This window comes from Taeniopygia guttata, chromosome Z (genome assembly GCF_048771995.1).
Source record: "Taeniopygia guttata chromosome Z, bTaeGut7.mat, whole genome shotgun sequence".
Classification (NCBI taxonomy): domain Eukaryota; kingdom Metazoa; phylum Chordata; class Aves; order Passeriformes; family Estrildidae; genus Taeniopygia; species Taeniopygia guttata.
In genome coordinates, this window is record NC_133063.1 from 15,559,995 (window position 1) to 15,580,334 (window position 20,340).

Consider the following 20,340-nt stretch of genomic DNA (forward strand, 5'->3'; position numbering starts at 1 on the left):
TGGAGATTTACCAGGAATGCAGTTAGGGATGTCCTTGAGCCATTCTGCTTGTCTTGTCAGATTGTTTATACAATGTTATAAATGAAAATTTGTCTGGCCAAATTTATATGAAAAAAAAAAATTTATTTTGCAATCAACTTCTATCTAGCCAGCCACAAGGAAAGAACAGAGCCGAGCCCGGGGACGGCCCTGGGTGTGCAACAAGGAGTCAGCCTCAGCAGAGGTTTTCCTCCATGCCCACACACCTCCATCCTGGCACAAGCGGTTTTTATAGGGAAAATTCCGCCTGAGGCCAAGATTTCAGCAATCAGTCTTTTCTTCTATTTAGAGTCTATATGTTACTAAGATTTTCTGTTTTGGTGATGAGGGAGAACAATTCAGTGTCCAGAGTTGTTGAATCCGGTGATGAAATTTACGAGAACCTGCATTCACATGTATCTGTCCGAGGAGTTCCATGATATCCATCTCAGGTCGTTCACATGACGATCAGCGCTTGGGGTCCCTCCTCATGGCCCATCTCTTGGCCGAGCCACATCCTTTTACTTGTAAATTGGGTTTCAACATACACCAGGTTTCACCTGCGAGGGTTGGGGGAGTCCTAATACAAATGTGTATACTCCAACAAATATTCAATATCACATATATCATATTAGAAATGGTGCAAATTATATCTACTACACATAACATACAACTTCTGTGGTTTGTTTTCTTACTCTTGAAGGAGTTCCTCCCGAGGTATGTTAAAACACTCTGCGGTACAAGACTGACTAGGAAAACTGTGGTCAGAAAACTACTAGAAGTTTCATTGCATTTGTGTAGAGTGATGAAGATAAACTGCATAAATTGCAGTCCCTCATGTCTTGGGACAGTGCTGGAGAGTCAGCCGCCTCCTCAAAGCTGGATCCCGTTTTCTGCCCATTTACACATATAGCAGTGGGTTTCTTATCTTGCCTCCTCCAGAAGGCTCATCACTTGACAAGCTACCATTATGCTCTGTCTAAAACTAGGGTGGTATTTTGGTTTTGAAACAAACCTCAAACAAAAAGCTTCACTTCATATTTACATTTACCACTCCTGTTTTGAGGTGGTTATGCTAGACTTGATGGTATTTCAGCAAACCCTATTGTAACATGAAATGATGATGAAAAGGGGGGTGATTATGTCTTTTAAATCCTTACCTTAACATAATTGTAAAGCTTTTGTGCTTGCCATAGCTTCCTCTGAGCAAATGGCCATTTCCTACTTCAGCTGCAGCAGCAGAACCCAAAACAAATCAAGGTGGCCCGTGTTATGGACAGGCTTACAAACAAAACTTTAAAGTAGCCAAAAATGAGGCCAATTAATTAAAAAAAAAAAAAAAAAGTAAGCCTGTTTAATAAAAACTGAACAACTGGAAGCAAAAGCCTCCGGTTTGTCCGCAGTCTGTTTCAACGACTCAGTAAGTGTAACCTGAGGATGTTTCTAAGGAAGCCGGCTCAGAGGAACGACCCGGATGTCACACACCCAGGCCTTTTAAAGTGTCTCTTGTCTCCTGATTGGGGTGCTCAGGATCGTGCTGCGACAGATCTGTTTCTCCGTTGCTGATTGGCCAATAAGTTGATTGCCAATTGTTTTGGAATTCTCGCCTCCTATTGATTGGTCTCTCTTCCAAGCTTAATTCAAGCTGTGGCTGTGCTCCACGATGCAATACTTCTGGAAGCTTCCCTGCCCTTCCACAAAGATTGGCATCTCCTCCCCGGTTCCACTCCCCTTTTATACATGCACAGCAGTACTGAGCTTTAATATAACTAATCACCATTTGTTACTGATACCCGCAACACCTAACCCTGTACATACATTGTTACCTACATTCCAATCACAACTTGTTACCTGTACCAACAACATCCAACCTTGTACATACATTGTTAACTGCCATTCCAATCACAACTTGTTACTTGTACCAACAACATTTAACCTTGTATATACATTGCAAACTACATCTCCCCAAAATTTTAAATCTTATTATTGTTCATGACAGCTGGTACTGTGATCACGGCAGTGAAGATGAGCCCATACCTGTATACTTGACAGGCAAGTGCAAACGTACCTCTTAGCTTGCATTTGGTAGGTTTTTGCATGTTACCCAGCATACAAGCACAGTGTTCTTCCTTGCTCTCCTGGCAGGAAGATTATGGCAATAAGCATTGTCTATCCTTCAACATCCATCTTAAACTTGTTGAGTCTGGCAATAATCTACCAAAGATGAGTTCAGGATTCCCCACAAGATCTATTGGAACTGTGCTGTGTGGGCAGGTTTTCAAACCACAGGTGGAAGCCACCTGTACTGGGAGGGATGGGGAGGTTCTATCGAGTGTTCTGATCTGTATGCAGAGAGTTGCAACAAAACACTTCAAAAGATTAAGCAGGTATAGAAGGAACTCCAAACAAGCAGTATGTGTGTGTATAAAGAGGAACATCTCCGTGTTTTCCGGTAACGTTTTATTCCCTGGTGCAGAAGCCATGGAGTCGTAGGCCGGGCCGAGCTGCGGGGCTGCGATGTGCGGCCAACCAGCGGCGGCGCCCGGGGCTCGCAGGCGCGGCGGCCGCAGCGCGCCCCGTGCCGCTGCTCTCTCTCCTGCCCGGCGGGCTCGCCTCGGTGCGTCTTGGGACCGGCTCGGCGCAGAGCTGGTGTTGCCGTGGCCGCGGGGAGGCACCTGCGCGGCCCTTCCTGTCCTGCTCGCTCCTTCCCATCCCTTCAGCTTGGCGGGCAGCGCGGGGTACAGCCCAGGGGCAGCCCGGTCTTCTCTTGGTGGGGAGGGCGATGGGTGTTTGCGCGTTTCTGGGACAGCCCGTTGGTTCCGTCACTCTGCTCCCCTTCAGCCCTCTAGTGCGAAGGGGAGCAGCCGTGAAGCCCCTCAGCTTCGCATCTACGGCCCTTTGGCTCCGAAGCCGGGCGGAGCTCTCGCCCGGCTCCGTTCCTCCAGCCCGCCAGCGCTGCCTGCAGCGCTGCCCCGATTCCCCCGTTCCCGCGGCTCGGGGCGCGGCGGTGCAGCGCACACCCACACACGCCGTCCCGCTGACCGCCCTTCTCTCGCCCTCCCCTGCAGTCCCGCTCCGCAGCCCATCCCTCGAAACAGAAGAGCGCACCCCCCCGTCCCCAAGAATAGGACGGCGACCGCCCCCACGATGGGGAGACATCGGCGCTGCATGGCTGAGCCGAGGGTGCGCCCAGCCGCCAAGAAGTCGCCGAGCTGAAGGGAGACCACGGGCAGCCGTGTCAAGTACGCCGCCGCTCCGGAGAGGAGAGTTACCAGAAGGCTTTCACCACGGAAAACTTGCCACCGCCAACCCTGGAGTCCCAGCCTATGTGCCTGTCCCACCGCCAGTCCCAGTCCCGGTCTCTTTGTACTGTGTGCCCCTCCCTCAGCCCGGTGTTTGGCTGCCGCTGCAGCAGAGCCGTGTCTGCCTCTGGTGCCCTGAAATAGGGGTCATGAGCCCGTGCGGTGCTCCACGCTGCAGGATTGCAGCTTGGCCCACACTGGGCTGTGGAGGGAGGTGCTGACAGCAATGATTTTCTGAATTTCCTTGCAGTCAGAGCATCAGTCTCCACACCCCATGGAAATACATGAATGTCATTAAGCAGAAGATACATACTATGTCAGGCTTTGTCTAATGTCTTCCTTGAGTCTGAAGACTCAGACGTGGACAATAGTAATGACCTAAACTTGTGTAGCAACTAGGTGAAGAACATCTGCATCTACCTGAGACACCTGGAAGTTGGTAGGCATCTAATGACATCTGCAGTAAACTGTCCTTGTAGGTGTGGCTTGCCTTGGAGTTGGGATTCACTTTCACCAATGATTTCTCCAGAGGCATTAGTAAGTCTCCTTCAACTTTAAAATACAGGATTGAACTGAACTGATAATATGAAGAGATGTTGATTGTTAGACCAATCACCTACTAATACTAGTACTGTTCTCTTTCTAGCCCATTTCTAGTGAGCAAAGAAACCTTGTGTGCTGTGGTCTACACCCATGGGTTATGTCTGTACCAAGCTTCTGGATAAGGTTCAAGCTGTGCCTGAACCTGGGATGTTCAGGTTGGACATGAAAAATTTCTTTACTGAAAGAGTAGTCGGATACTGGAATGGGTTGTCCAGGGAAGTGGGAAAGTCACTCTGAGGAAGTGTTCAAGAAGTGACTGGATATGTCAGTTGACAAAGGGCTTTTACCCTAGGCTAAAGCATGAGTGCTGGTCAATAACACCCTACATGGCTGGACACACCATTAACAATACAGATGACCAACAAAAGACATTCAATTCTCAATTGTATGTACCACGAAAAATTCTTGGCTATGAACAGTGAGTTGATGCATCAAAACTGCTTATGCCTCTCCTTGATTTGAACTCAAGGCCTTCTAACACCCCTGCGGGTGCCAATAGAGGTAACAGAGGATGTATAGTTATTCTGTGTGAGTATGAGCATCCTTTCATATAACAAACCTTGAAAACCTGTGTTTTGAACCAAGTCATGTAGATAAATCTCTACTGCTTATTTGTACAGGACAATGCTGTTTCCAAGGTGAAGTTGCAGCTGGCTGGTGTCATAGCTAGGTACATTGCCACCAAATATGAAGAGATTCTTCACCCCTATATTGGAGACTTTAGCTATGCAGGTGACCACACTTGCTCAAAGATTCATACTCACCAGACGGAGAGGAAGATCCTGAAAGCTCTGGACTTCTCTCTGGGTTGCTCTCTCAGCACTGCCTAAGAGCTTCAAAGATTGCAGGAGTGTTGAGAATGGATGTTACTATAAATTGAATCTGGAAAAGGCAATACTTAATTGTGGCAACTTGTTAAAATGGCTCAAAATTTTTGAGTACTTCAATTGAGCCTGGCTGAGACCTGTCTTCATTTTAGAAATGAGTTTTATTTATCTGTTCCTGTGACATGAGCCTAACTTACCACAATTCAGTGTGAAAACACATGCCTGATTGTAAGCAGCCACTTTAGTTTCCATTTCCCTCAACAATGGTTGTCAGAGGCATGTGGAGGAGGGGTGCACATGGGCCACGTGTAGGAGGCAACTAGAAGAAGCCTTGTGTTCAGGAGGACTCCTCACAATGGGACAGGTAGTAAGAGACTCTGAACTCTGAAGAGGGGCTTCTCCAACCAGATGGCGAAAGGTTGGATTGGCCCAATAGTCTTCTGCCAGGAGATGGGCTTTGGGAGGAGCCAGGGACATAAAAAGTAACTGTGTCACAAGTGCCCGGGGCTTTTTGAAACTTGTTCGCTGTGTGTGGGTTTTTGGCTTGGGGCTTTTTTGAGACTGTGTTTTTGCATTTGAGGCTTGGTGATTAGAGGGACTTTCGGAATCTTATATTTTTGCTTTGGCTCCAGCCTGCTGAGGTCTGCTTCTTGCTCTGGTCCTAGCTTGTTTTAGCCCTTTTTTTTTTTTTTTTTACAGTGTGAATTAGGTTGGAAAAGACCTTTGAGATCAACTAGTCTTACCTATGACCTAACCTACACCTCCTCATCAACTAAACCATGGCACTGAGTGCCGCATCGAGTCCTTTTTTAAAACACATCAAGGGACACATCCACTGCCTCCCTGGACAGCCAATTCCAGTGCCCAGCCACTCTTCCAGTGAAGAATCTTTTTCTGACATCTAATCTAAACTTTCCTTAGCACAGCTTAAGGCTGTGTCCTCTAGTTCTGTCAATGCTTGCCTGGAGAAGAGACTGACTCCCACCTGACTACAACCAGGCAGTTGTAGAGTGATAAGGTCTCCCCTAAGCTTCCTTTTCTCAAATGAAACAACCAGCTCCCTCAGCTCTCAAACAACCCCCGCTCCCTCAGCTGTTCTTCATAGGGCTTGTGTTCCAAGCCCTTCATCAGCCTTGTTGCCCTACTCTGGACGTGTTCAAATGTCCCAAAATCCTTCCTAAATTGAGTGGCCCAGAACTGGACACAGTACTCAAGGTGCAGATGTTCAGTTGGCTGTCAATCAGCACCCCCATGTCCCTTTTTGCCTGGCCACTGTCCAGCCACTCTGTCCCCAGCCTGTAGCACTGCAGGGGATTGCTGGGGCCAAAGTGTAAGACTCAGCACTAGGTCTTGTTAAGCTTCATGTTGTTTGACTTGGCCCATTGATCCAGCACGTCCAGGTCCCTTTGCAGAGCCATCCTACCTTCCAACAGATTGACATATGCTCCCAGCTTAGTGTCACCTCCAGATTTGCTGCTGGTGGACTCAATCCCCTCATCCATGTCATCAATAAAGATATTAAACAGAACTGGTCCCAGTACAGAGCCCTGAGGGACACCACTGGTGCCTGGCCCCAGCTGCATGCAGCACCGCTCACCAGCACTCTCAGCCAGTTCTGAGCCCAGCACTGAGTGTTCCTGTCCCAGCCATGGGCTGCAGCTTTTCCAGCAGTGCTGTGGGAGACAGTGCCCAAGGCCTTGCTGGAGTCCAGGTACACAACATCCACAGCCCTTCCTGCATCCACCAGGCATGTCACCTGGTCATAAAAGGAGACCAGGTTAGTCAAGCACAACCTGCCCCTCCTAAACCCATGCTGGCTGGCTGATACCCTGGCCAGTGCTGTGTGATGGCACTCAAGATGATCTATTGCACAATCTTTCCAGGCAAGGTCAGGCTGACCGGCCTGAAGTTACCTGGATACTCCTCCCCATCCCTTTCTGTGAATGGGTGTCACACTGGCCAGCTTCCAGTCCTCCGGATCCTCACCAGTGAGCCAGGAGTGTGGGTAAATAATGGAGACCAGCTTCACAAGCTCATCTGCCAGCTCCCTCATCACCCTAGGATGGATCCCATCTGGTCCCATAGATTTGTGAGCACCTAAGTGGCTAAGCAGGTCTGCTTCCTCCTGGGTTACACAGGGACTGTTCTGCTACCTCACGGAACACATCCTCCTTGAAGCTATGCTAAGGCACATGGAGAACAGGGAGGTGATTTGGGACAGCCGAGGGTGAGTCTTGCCCGACCTACCCAGTGGCCTTCAATGATGGATCGAGTACATGAAGGGACAAGGGGAAGGCTACAGGTGTCGTTTATCTGGACTACCGTAAAGCCTTTGACATGATCCCCAAAACATTCTCCCTAAATTTGAGAGAGATGGATTTGGTGCCTGGACTGTTGGATGGATAAGAAATTGCATGCATGGTGCTTCCAGAGATCAACAGCTAAGAGTCAGGATGGACCTCAAAGTTCTGTTCTCTGAGCAATGTCTATTAATATCTTCATTAATCCTGTACACAGAGGTATCCTCAGCAGGTTTGCTGATGTCACCAAGCAGCAGCTGACACACCTGAAGAATGGAATGACTACTAAAGAGATGTGATGTGCTTGAGGAGTGGAACCATAGCAGTCTCATGCGGTTTAAAAAGATCAAGTATGAGGTGCTGCACCTGAGTCAGGGTAGGTCTCAGGATGCATCCAGGCACAGTCTGGCCCCAGGATGCAAAGAGGATGGGAGTTTCTGCCTGTCTGTGCCCTGTCAGCCTGTTGTGTAGGCCCCAAGGCAGCCAGGCTGTTACTACACCACTGTGTCCCTCGCTCTCTGTGCCCGGCACCTCCGGCCCTGCTGCCCTGCTCCCGGAGCCCTGTCCCCGGGCAGAGCCGTTCCCTGCCCGGGCACTGCCCCTTGGGGTGCTCCCTGCTGCGGCCTGGGCTGGCCCCAGAGCAGGGTCCCCCTGCGGGTGGCCCCGGGCGGGCCGCGTGTCCCCGGCCGGCTGTGCCCGGGCAGCTGCCTCAGCCGTGAGGGCTGCAGAGCTGCGGGAGCCCACGGCTCTCTGCCGGCCGCGCTGCAGAGCTCCCAGCTCCAGCTGGCAGGGCCTCAGCGCCCGCCCTGTGCCCTCCCGCAGGGACAGGCAGGCCAGGCCCTGCTTGCTGCCCTCATGGCGGCATTCCTGGCCCCTGCGCTCTCCAAGGGCTTCTCCAGGGGCACCCTCCTGCGGCCTTTGGGTCCCTGCACGGGAGCCGTGAGAGACCGGCACAGGGGCTGTTGGCAAGGGCCTGGAGGGACAGCGCCAGGGCCAGTGGCTTCCCACTGACAGAGGGCAGCCTTAGGCTGGAGCTGTGCAAGGACTTCTGCTCTCTGAGGCTGCTGAGCCTCTGGCCCACGCTGCCCACAGGAGCTGTGGCTGCCCCATCCCTGGCTGTGTTCCAGGCCAGCTTGGATGGGCCTTGGAGCAACCTGGCCTAGCGGAAGGTGTCCCTGCCCTTGGCAGCAGGGCTGGGACAAGACAATTTCTAAGCACCCTTCCAAGCCAAGGCATTCTGGGATTCTGTGATCAGAGGGGCTGGGGGTGGCTTGGCTTAATTTCGGCTAGAGATAATTCACCACTCTGAGTTTGGTTGAGTTCAAGGAGTCATGCTCATGAGCCCAGATTCACAGCCCGTGACATTTACCACTACTATAGGCCTGGCTGACATCAATAAAGTCTTGCACACTCCAGATTCTGCACAAATTGCCTTTTATTGACACCAGAGCAAAGGGTTTTCCAGTTTGCTACTTATAAATGCATTAACTCTAGAGCGGGAATATGGGTTGCAACAGATAGCAAGACTGGATATGGCTTTACATCTGTATAAAATTTATATCACGCATGTAATCTATTATAGGCATATGATATAGAATATATATTACAGAGTTATATTCATATTTAATGTATACAGCAAGTATATATCATATGTATGCTATATATGTAATAAATATATCTATTTTATGAAAAACCTTCCAGACATAAAGGGACTATGAGCAACAATATGTGTCACAACAGACACTGACAATAAATATGTCTTCTACTGTTACTATTTAAACGAAATTACATATGCAACTCTTTAAAATCACTTTTTATCCTGATGTAACTCCATATTTCATATTTTGATATTATTTATGTTACTATATTGTTTTGATTTATCGTATTTTACTAGTAGATATGATAATTCATAAACTTTATAGTATATAACAGGCATACACAATAGATCTATCTATGAAACAAAAACCTTGATTCTGCTATAGATAAAATTTCATGTCAGCTCCAACACACGTGGTCTAATGTTGACATAAAGGTGTCTCTTCCAGGGACATGGAGAGGCTCCATCCATTGACTCATCCCGGGTCACCAGTGCCAGTTTTTCCTCATATTCTTTTTTGCCCCATTTCTATTTTTCTTTTTCTGTCCCAGATTCCCACTTTTTTCATGCTTGAAATTTTAGCTCTCCTCAAAGGCTGGGAAGAACTGCATATTGCAGGTGGGGTTTGGAGACTTTAGCTCAGCATGTAGAGCAGGGCTCAATGACAGCTGGGTGCCTTTTTTGGAAAGTGAAATGATACAAAGAAGTAGAATAAACCCTCCCGTGGCAGTCCACTTTCTGAGGTGCCAGCAGAGGCTGTTGGACCTTCTCCAGAGCCTTTGCACGCATCCTCTTCTCCTTAGCACCAAATTTGTGCTAGGAGGTGGTTGTCTGCTGCCAGCTGCGAGCAGCACAAGCACTGCTCTGTGCACTTGGCCATGGCTCCTGCCCTTCCTTCAGTCATCCTCTCCGAGAGCGATCCTTTTGAACGTCTTGTGCAGCACCCGGTAATCCCGCATTGCCTGGGTGTGGGCAGCCGGCTGCTGCGCCAGGTGATGGAAGAGACTGTATGTCCTACCCATTCTTACATCTGGGGGTAAATTGATGTCCTGAGGAAACCTCCGGTTACCCACAATGAAGTGCTGGAGGCATTTTTGTCACAAACATATATGCAGGCTGTCCCTGATATCCGTCAGTCGCTCCCGGAGATGTCCCCTGCTCCACGATGACACGGGCATGGCAATGAGCAGGTGCATGACAATGGTCTTCATGGTGTAGGTGGAGAAGCTGAAGCCCAGAACAAGATGGGAGAAGAACTGAAGGCATTTGAGGTGCGAGCTGTCAGGGGGGGCCTGCCTGGCAATGTACTTGAAGAACTCAGCCTCTGCCACAGCGTAATACAACTAATCACCTTACTTTGTAGCCGCAACATCCAAGCCTGCACCACAGCCTGTTAACTACATATCCAATTATAACTTGTTACTTGTATCAACAACAACCCTTTTTATACAGACATTGTTAACAACATTGCCCAAAAGTTTAAATTTGCTTTTTTTGTTCATAACAACACTGTTGCTGCTGCTGATGGCAGAGTGCTGCTGCGCAGAAGCTTTATATCGTCTCTTTCTGTATCCCACGTTCCTTCCCCTCTCTTTTCCTCGGGGACGTGAGGTAGTTTTCTGCTACTGCCTGTGAAGCCCACAAGCACATACGCATGATCACCTCTTTCATGAGCCAATGAGCAGCACACTTGCGAGCTGACGCCGAATATCCTGGTACTCGCTCATCGCCTGAGAGTGGGCAGCTGGACACCGTGCCAGCTGATGGAAGAGATTGGGTGGCTCAGCTGCTGCAATGTCCAGGGGCAAGCTAATCTCCTGAGGCAATCTCTTGTTGCCTATGATAAAGTGGTTAAGGCATTTCTCCTCCAGAGAGCAGCGCAGGTTCACACTGATATCTCGCATGCGCTGCAAGAAATACTTCCTGCGCCATTGTGACACGGGGAGACCGTTCAGGAGATGCATGACGATGGTCTTCAGGGTGTAGTTGGAAAAGCCTGTGCCCAGCAGAAGGCGGCAGAAAAGCTGCAGACATCTCAGGTGCAAACTGTCGGGGGGGGCCTTCCTGGCAATGTGCATGAAGAACTTCACCTCTGCCACAGCATAAGTCTCAGGCCATAGAGTGCTTGGGGTGCGTGTTTCCCTAGGCTGGCTGCTCACGAATATGTCAGAGCCACCTCTCCGCACCCCGAACAGGATCTCAATCCTGAAGCTTTCTCCGCCACTGATCGCCTTGAATTGGCAGGAGTGTGTGGAGGGCAGCGGGATTAAATTCCGGTTTTGTAACTGAGGCAAAGGTGGCATGATTGCTTTCACCAGTTGCTGGAACCAGCGGGCAGTTTTCTGCACGTCCAGGTAGGAGTCGGTGCACAGGGTGTCTAGGAGGCTGGGATCCTGATTGCTCCTCAGCTCCTCCTCGGGGTTGTGCAGGAAGCACAGCATGTTCTCACCCTGCTGCTGCCTCGTGCAGGTGCACTCCAGCTGCACGCGGACACGGAAGTTCCTCACGTGCCTCTGCCCCTCACCGTCCAGCTCCAGGTGGAAGCTGTGGCCTCGGGGAGGAGTCATGGGTATGAGCACACGGTACACGACATCCTGCTCCCAGGGACTCCAACCTTCAAAGGCACTGCCCACCCCGATGGGTCGGTGCAGGACTGGGTAGAAACTGTCAAACAAGACATGCCCAAAGTAAATTGTATAATCGTCCATCAGGTCAGTTATCCACTCACAGACTCTCTGCAGGTCCTCTACAGGCCCCTCTATGCGCTCCATTATATCTTGTCCAACACGATCGTCAACATTGTCTTCTTCTTCTTGGACTACATTTGCAACATCATTGTCATTGTTGTTTTCTGCAAGTGCAGCCCCATTGGCAACATCATTTCCATCATTGTCATCTTCATTTCCAGCAACATTGCCAACTTCCTCTTCATTTGCACCATGGTTTTCTTCTTCATTCTCCTCTCTCCTCAGGCTGCTTTTCCACCCAATAATCCACAGCACCAAGACCAGGGCCAGGAGCACAGCAACAGCTAAGAGCTGCAAGTGTGGCATCTTCTTCTGGGAGAGCTGCTCCACCTGCTGCTCCAGCCGAAGCCTCTCCCATTCCAAGTACTTTGCACGCGCTTCCATGCGCCAATGTGTTTCCTCATCCAAACCATCACCCACGGGCGGCGGGTACTGGATGAGACCTTGCAAGAGCGCGAACAGGAACACGACTGGATCCATGGTCTGCAGGAGGAGGGAGAGAAGGCCTTGAGTGGGGAAGGGAGGGCGGGAACTACTGCTTGCTGCAGGGAGGACAGGATGCTCAGGGTTCTGGGCGCAGGAAGGACAGGGCCCCAGACAGCTGGCAGGCAGCAAGGGCTATCCCAGTGCCCCTGGAGCTGCAGCAGCAGCAGCAGCCCTGTGGCCTGCCCAAGGCTCTCCCATGAGGGGCTGTCCCTGCCTGCAGGGGGAGAAGCCAGCCCCGGTTGCAGCGTTTCTGCCCCAGCCCTTGTCCCCAGCCCAGCCTCCCCGCCGTGTGTGTACTCACCGCTTGCCCAAGCAATAGAGGGCCAGCGTTAACCTGCTGGGGCCTTTTATTGCTTCCCCCTCTGTGACACGTCCCCTGTGATGTCACAGGTGCCAGAGCGCATCACAGACCAGCCAACCCCACCCTTTGTCCCCTCAGCCAACTCCTCCCTCAGGAACTCAGAAAGGCCCTGGTGCACTGCTTAAGGCTGCTTTTGAGGGAAGCTTCTTCAAATAACTCCCATTGTTCTCTCTTTTGGATTTATTTTCATCTGCCTTCCACTCACAATCTCATAGATATCCCTGTTGGAAGGCGCCCTTGAGGATCATTGAGTCTAAGCTTTGACTCCTCACGGGTTGAGCTACACTCAGATCTCAGAATCAGAGTGGTTGAAAAAGTCCCTGAAGATCCCACAGTGGGACCGCGAACCTAACACTGCCTACTCCTTTAAGAAATTGAGTCCTCAAATATTCCATGCCTTTTCAATCCCTTCAAGAGTGGGGACTCAGCTATTTCCCTAGGCAGCCACTTTCCACACTTGATAGTACTTTTGATGAAAGCAGTTTTTCTAAAATCCAATCTAAACATCTATATCTGATGCAACGTGAGGTCATTTTCCTTGTTCTTATTGCTTGTTTCCTTGTGTCACTGGACAAGTGGGATGTTCAGACATGCCCATTGTTAGCCAAAGATTTTGTCAACAGTTCATGTTTAAGAAATCACTCTGGCCCGCAAGTTCTAAAGATCAAATCTATTTATAAAATGAATTATTTATTAAATAAACAAGAGATAATAGATGAAAGATCTCGGAGTTACTTACTACTCAGTATAAAACTAAAAGGTACTAGACGTAGATTAAACCATAACAAACAATGTACAACATGAAGGTATCTATAGGAAAGCTTGTCAAAGAAACAGGAGTCAAATCTTACACACCACAGTGATGATGATGATAATTATTTGGATGTCTTTCACTTAACCTCCTCAGCAGTAATTGCAAAACAAGTGTCCTTGTCCACAAGAGAAACACCACACATTTCCAGAGAAATGTATAGAAAATTTCTGCTTTGTGAAAGTTTGGTATGGCTTTTTAGAGTTATAAAGTGAGGTGCCTGTCAGTGAGAAATCCAGCTTGTCTTTCCAGCTCTCACTTTAACAGTAAGATGTTTCTTGGCAGCTGGGAGATGCCAGCCCGCTGTTAGCCCCACAGTGGCAAAAGAATTCACTGCAAGACTGTTATTCCTGTTTGAATTACCTGTCCAGGTAACAAACCACAGATCAGCTCTTGAGCAGAATGAGATGCCCTGCCACACCTGGGAGAAGAAATCAATCCCCACCCGGCTACAACCTCCCTTCAGGGAGCTGTAGGGAACTGTAAGGTCCCTCTGAGGCGCTTTTTCTCTCTGCTAAACACCCCCACTATTGCAGCGGGCAGTGTTCTGAGTGCCATGACCTTTCTGAGGAAGCCTCACAAAACACCTCGCCGTCTGTGCTCACACCGGGTGATTTCAGCTCTTTTATGATCCAGGCGACGCAGAAGAAGAGACGGGGTCTTTGTGGGGACTTCCAAGGTGAGCCTTTATTGAGCTTCTTCCTTGAGATGGTCCAGGGACAAAGAGCCACTCAGGCTGGGAAAGCAGGGATTTACACAGGGATCTTGAGGGGCGGGACAGAACACTAGGGCCAACGGGATGAGGGCACAGGGGTGGAGTGAGAGGGAAGGGCCAATGGGATACATTAAATCTGCATGTCACAACAAGGCATGCTGGGAGAAGCCTTTATCCTCAACCTAAGTGGGTATGGCTTGAGAGGTTTTCCCTCCAGGGGAGTGCTGTGGATTCTTTCCCTCTTGGCCCACCAGCCTCCACACCCCACTTCCCTCAGCCCTCTTTCATCAGACTTGTGCTCTTATAGAAGTGTTTCTAATAAAAAGGACTAGCATTTGTGGACATCAATGCCCTTCAAACTACATGCTCAGGGGCCCTTCTTAATTAGTTCCTGAGCTTGCTCTCCTACAACCCTTGGGAGTAGCTCTGCGGACAGTTTTTTCCATAACACCTAAGATTTTTTTTACTCAAGCACTTCTTGATTACTGTGCCCAAGACAGCATCAATCACCACTTCACCCACAAGAACATCTCTACAGACAAACTCCAGGTCTAGGAGGGCACTTTTCCTAGTTGGCTCCCACAGTACCCATGTCAAAAAGCTACTTTCAGTGTGTACTTCCAGAATTTTCTGGGCTTGTTCAGCTCTTCCCTGTGATGTCTCCATTTGCAGCTAAGAAGTTGAGGTGCACCATGAGTATGACTTTGTGTGACTGATCAAGAGATTTCCTTTCATTCCTTAGAGCATTATCCACCAGTGTCATCATCCTGGCTCAGTGATCCCTTAGAGACTGAGTGAAGCTCACAGAGGGAATAGATTGTCTCACAAAAGGGATGGCAGACAGTGTCCAAGTGTGCTTTTACTCTAGAGGAAAGGTGTGGCAGCAATTCCCCCTGCTGATTGAGCAGTGCCTTCTCCATGTCCTGCATGCTCGGGTCTGTGTCAGATTTTGCCCAGGCAGTGTCTAAGGATGGGTAGCTCCTCCATACAGACCCCAGTGAACACAAGGAGGAATCTTAGCGATGCCTCTTGCACGGTCCCTGACCAGCTGCAGCTGCCAGCAAGAATTTCTGGGTCCATCTAAAATGGTCACCCTGGCTGTGACAGTGTTAGAGGAAAGGGGGATGAAAGCCATCTTCGTAGCCGCTGAAGTGTGACGACCCATGCTTAAGGGGAAGGAAGCGCTGAAGATTTGCGATCCAAATGAGTAACAAAAGTCAGGGGGTCCACAATCAGAAAACTTTATTACCTAACTACACACTGGGCTTGGAAATCAATATGTTAGTCCCCTGACATGAGCACAAGGCAGTGGGTTGTGGATAAAGGGGTAGGGTTAAAGGGAAGAGAAGAAAAAGAGGGAGAGATGAATTAAAGAAAGAGAGAAAGAAAAAGACAAAGAAGAAAAGAGAGACAAAAAAAGAACACCCGTCCTGGTTCCAGTGTTGATCCAGTTAATGGAATGTCAATCCTGGCTGCAGTGCCAATCCTGGCAATAATCCTGAGTTCAGCATCAATCCAGCTGTGCTGGTCTGGTCTATGAGATGTCCAGGGTCCTGAGGGCACTTTCCAGGCTTGGGGGTTACCTTTTTATCGACAGGTTTCTCTGCCCTAAACACAGGTTTCCCACTTTCTATGTCAATTAATTACCATGTACAGTCTTTTCTTTCAGGCCTTCCTGGACATGGGGCAGAGGGCTTTGGTGCTTTTTGAGGGTCTTAATCCTACTCTATAGTCCACGCTCTCTTCTTGGCCTTATTCTTGTGCTTATGCTGTACTGTGCTGTGGCTCTTTCTCACTGAAAAGTGCTGCCCTATTTCCGCCTGGCCCCCCTTCTCCAGCCATATCTTGGTCTTTCTCACAGCATTTTAATACCAGCAGTCCTTGGCTATTACCAACAGTTCCTGGTTGGCTCCACTGCCATACAATTATCAATGTTAGAGACTCACTCATTGCTCCCTTATATTCTGAGAATCAAGAGCTCAAAAGGTCTCCCTTTGGACACTTTACAGTTGCAACAGAGTGGGATTTAGTCATAGGAATGTTCCATCATTCAGGTCTTTTCTCTGTAACTTTGTTTGAAGGTTTGTCAACAAGAATATTATTCCACTTGGGTTCTTAGTCAAAAAAAGTCAGCAAAGAAAAATAAATCAGCAAAGAAAAATAATTTTCCAAGGCTGTTCATTAAAAAAAAAAGAAAAAAAATTGCACTAGTTAGACACCTGTTAGTTCCTGGGAACAAAGAATGTTTCTGATACATTCAAAAGGAGCTTAATATAAATGGAGTTTGTCAAGGCTTAGGCCTAATGAGGGTTTCTCAGATTGTAGTGCAGCCAGGGGCAAGGGGAGTCCATCACCACAATCCGCCCTGCAATGGAAGTCAGCTTCTCTGGGCCTCCACACGGTAGTCATCTCTGGATGCTGTGCTGGGGAGACTGCCAAGACAACCCTGTTATGGACAGGCTTACAACGAAAACTTCAAAGTAACAAAAAAAAGCAGGCCAGTTAATTACAAACAAGTAAGCCTGTTTATTACAGACAGAACAACTGGAAGCCAAAGCCTCCGACTAGTCCGGAGACTGTTTCAACAATTTAGTAATTGTACACCTAGGGGCATTTCTAAGGATACCAGCTCCAAGCAAAGACCTGGGTGTCACACACCCCAGGCCTTTTAAAGTCTCTCTCTTCTTCCCTTACTGGGGCGCTCAGGATCCGTGCTGTGATCGGTTTCTTTTTCTGTTGCTGATTGGCCCATAAGCTGGTGCAATCATTTTGAGATTCTTGCTTCTTATTGGCTGGTCTCTCCTCCAGTCTTAATCCAAGCTGTGGCTGTGCTCTACGATGGTATACTTCTAGAAGCTTCTCTGCCCCCCCTCCACAAAGATTGGCATTTCCTCCCTGGTTCCAGTCCCCTTTCAGGTGTATACAACAGTATTGATCTCTAATACAACTAATCACCTTACTTTGTAGCCACAACATCCAAGCCTGCACCACACCCTGTTAACTACTTATCCAATTATAACTTGTTACTTGTATCAACAACAACCCTTTTTATACAGACATTGTTAACAACATTGCCCAAAAGTTTAAATTTTTATTTTTTGTTCATAACAACACTGTAGCTGCTGCTGATGGCAGAGTGCTGCTGCGCAGAAGCTTTATATCTTCTCTTTCTGTATCCCACATTCCCCTCTCTTTTCCTCGGGGACGTGAGGTGGTTTTCTGCTACTGCCTGTGAAGCCCACAAGCACAGCTGTACGCATGATCACCTCTTTCAGCAGCCAATGAGCAGCACACTTGCGAGCTGACGCCGAACATCCTGGTACTCGCTCATCGCCCGAGAGTGGGCAGCTGGACACCGTGCCAGCTGATGGAAGAGATTGGGTGGCTCAGCTGCTGCAATGTCCAGGGGCAAGCTAATCTCCTGAGGCAATCTCTTGTTGCCTATGATAAAGTGGTTAAGGCATTTCTCCTCCAGAGAGCAGCGCAGGTTCACACTGATATCTCGCATGCGCTGCAAGAAATACCTCCTGCGCCATTGTGACACGGGGAGACTGTTCAGGAGGTGCATGACGATGGTCTTCAGGGTGTAGGTGGAAAAGCCTGTGCCCAGCAGAAGGCGGCAGAAAAGCTGCAGACATCTCAGGTTGACCAACATCTCTTGCAGCCTGCAACTCACCTCAGAGCAGTCAAAGAGTGTCAATAAGGACTGGAGGGATCACAGCGTTTTCTGGATGCAGCTCGAACCTTGGCAGAAATAAACCAACCTACAACCCCCTGGCATGAGGCTTTCCCACTACCACTGGTCCCACCAAAGCCAATTCTCCTGTTCCGAGGCTGAAGGTAGAAGTGAAGATGAGGAGAGTAAAGAGAAAAGCAGCTGCATAAGTTCGAGCACTAGAGTGAAGTTCCTTTTAATGACTTTATGAAATGACATTACCAAATACTCCTTGGGTTAAAAGTGGCTTCCCATCGCAGTAGTATGGACTTGTTTAGGTTGAAAAAGATCTCTAAGATTGTAGAGAGTCCACCCACAAACCTGACATTGACAAGTCGACTTTGAAACCATGTCCTCAGGTGCCACATCCACACATTCCATAAGAGTCTCCAGACATGACAATATCATTAATTCCACGGGCAGCCATGACAACTCTTAACAACCTTTTCAGAGGAGAAATTTGTCCTTAATACCCAATCTAAGCCCCCCCCGACAGAAGTTGAGGCCATTTCCTCTTGTCCTCTCCCTTGTTTCCTGGGAGCAGAGCCTGACCCCCACCTGGGGTGTGGCTCCACACTTCTGTCAGGGAGTTGTAGAGAACAAGAAAGCCCCCCTGAGCCTCCTCTTCTCCATTCTCAGCCCCTCCAGCTCCCTCAGCTGCTCCTCATCAGACTTAATCACCAGACCCTTTCCTGTGCTCAGGCCTTTGCCGCCACTGCTTTGGGACCTGTTGCAGCATTCCACACTCCACACAGGCATGTTTTTATCTAACCCTTTCTTGCTCTGAGTGAAAGATTAACCCCTTTTCTTTGCAGTGACCTAACTTGCAGTCTGATTGCTGGCTCTGCTTGTTTACTTCCCTTTTGCATCACCCTCACAAAAGAAGAAGTCACCATACTAAAGAAACTGCTGCTAGAGGGGAGTAGAGAAAGTCAGCAAGTACTTTGTGAGCAATTCCCATCCTTTATTCATCAGTGCGTATGATTTGGGCTAGCCAAACAGTTGGAAATGGTTGTTTCCCTCTTCCCCTGCTCAGGGTGCTTTAACAAGGGAAGACTGATGTTCTGGAGAGGGGAAGTGCGTCCGCAGCCATTCACTTGTTATGATTCTCCAGGGCCAGAGTGGAATACATAAACCTCTGGCTCCAGCTAGAGGCCACTCATGGCTGGGTTTCTAAGCAGAACAGATCTCTCTTTATGAAGTATCACTCTGCTCCGTTAAGGTGTGTGGTACAATAGGCCCAGTATCTCATAGGGAACAAGAAGACAAGAGAATAGAGAAATTGCTGCTTCCCGGGAAGTGGCTGAACATTGCTCGTCTATGAGAAGTAGAGAATAAATGTTTTTTCTCCTTTACTTCTGCATGCACAAACTCAATTTTTTCACTTCAATTAACAGCCTTATCTCAACTGACTACTTGTTTTCCATTTTATGTTCTCTCCCCTGTCACACTAGGAAAGGGAGTGTGATGGAGTGGCTTAGTGACCACCTGGCATTCAGCCAAGGTGAACCCACTACACCCATTCTAAAAAAGGGTAGAAAGGAATACTCTGGAAATGACCAACCCATCAGCCTCATGTCAGTGCCTCGGAAGATCACGGAACACATCCTCCTTGAAGCTATGCTAAGGCACATGGAGAACAGGGAGGTGATTTGGGACAGCCGAGGGTGAGTCTTGCCCGACCTACCCAGTGGCCTTCAATGATGGATCGAGTACATGAAGGGACAAGGGGAAGGCTACAGGTGTCATTTATCTGGACTACCGTAAAGCCTTTGACATGATCCCCAAAACATTCTCCCTAAATTTGAGAGAGATGGATTTGGTGCCTGGACTGTTGGATGGATAAGAAATTGCATGCATGGTGCTTCCAGAGATCAACAGCTAAGAGTCAGGATGGACCTCAAAGTTCTGTTCTCTGAGCAATGTCTATTAATATCTTCATTAATCCTGTACACAGAGGTATCCTCAGCAGGTTTGCTGATGTCACCAAGCAGCAGCTGACACACCTGAAGAATGGAATGACTACTAAAGAGATGTGATGTGCTTGAGGAGTGGAACCATAGCAGTCTCATGTGGTTTAAAAAGATCAAGTATGAGGTGCTGCACCTGAGTCAGGGTAGGTCTCAGGATGCATCCAGGCACAGTCTGGCCCCAGGATGCAAAGAGGATGGGAGTTTCTGCCTGTCTGTCTGTGCCCTGTCAGCCTGTTGTGTAGGCCCCAAGGCAGCCAGGCTGTTACTACACCACTGTGTCCCTCGCTCTCTGTGCCCGGCACCTCCGGCCCTGCTGCCCTGCTCCCGGAGCCCTGTCCCCGGGCAGAGCCGTTCCCTGCCCGGGCACTGCCCCTTGGGGTGCTCCCTGCTGCGGCCTGGGCTGGCCCCAGAGCAGGGTCCCCCTGCGGGTGGCCCCGGGCGGGCCGCGTGTCCCCGGCCGGCTGTGCCCGGGCAGCTGCCTCAGCCGTGAGGGCTGCAGAGCTGCGGGAGCCCACGGCTCTCTGCCGGCCGCGCTGCAGAGCTCCCAGCTCCAGCTGGCAGGGCCTCAGCGCCCGCCCTGTGCCCTCCCGCAGGGACAGGCAGGCCAGGCCCTGCTTGCTGCCCTCATGGCGGCATTCCTGGCCCCTGCGCTCTCCAAGGGCTTCTCCAGGGGCACCCTCCTGCGGCCTTTGGGTCCCTGCACGGGAGCCGTGAGAGACCGGCACAGGGGCTGTTGGCAAGGGCCTGGAGGGACAGCGCCAGGGCCAGTGGCTTCCCACTGACAGAGGGCAGCCTTAGGCTGGAGCTGTGCAAGGACTTCTGCTCTCTGAGGCTGCTGAGCCTCTGGCCCACGCTGCCCACAGGAGCTGTGGCTGCCCCATCCCT

At 49.5% G+C, this 20,340-nt stretch overlaps 1 protein-coding gene across 1 annotated transcript; it reads right to left on the reverse strand.

Moving 5' to 3' along the window:
* Positions 1-10,314: 10,314 nt before the first annotated feature.
* Positions 10,315-11,874, reverse strand: LOC115491093 (inositol 1,4,5-trisphosphate receptor-interacting protein-like 1). The gene has a single exon (XM_072922355.1). The coding sequence runs from the start codon at positions 11,872-11,874 to the stop codon at positions 10,315-10,317; it is 1,560 nt and encodes a 519-aa protein (XP_072778456.1).
* Between the last annotated feature and the right edge of the window lie 8,466 nt (positions 11,875-20,340).

What these genes read in the sequence shown, in the direction of transcription:
- LOC115491093 (XM_072922355.1), bottom strand. Translation starts at nt 11,874, where the DNA reads ATGGATCCAGTCGTGTTCCTGTTCGCGCTCTTGCAAGGTCTCATCCAG.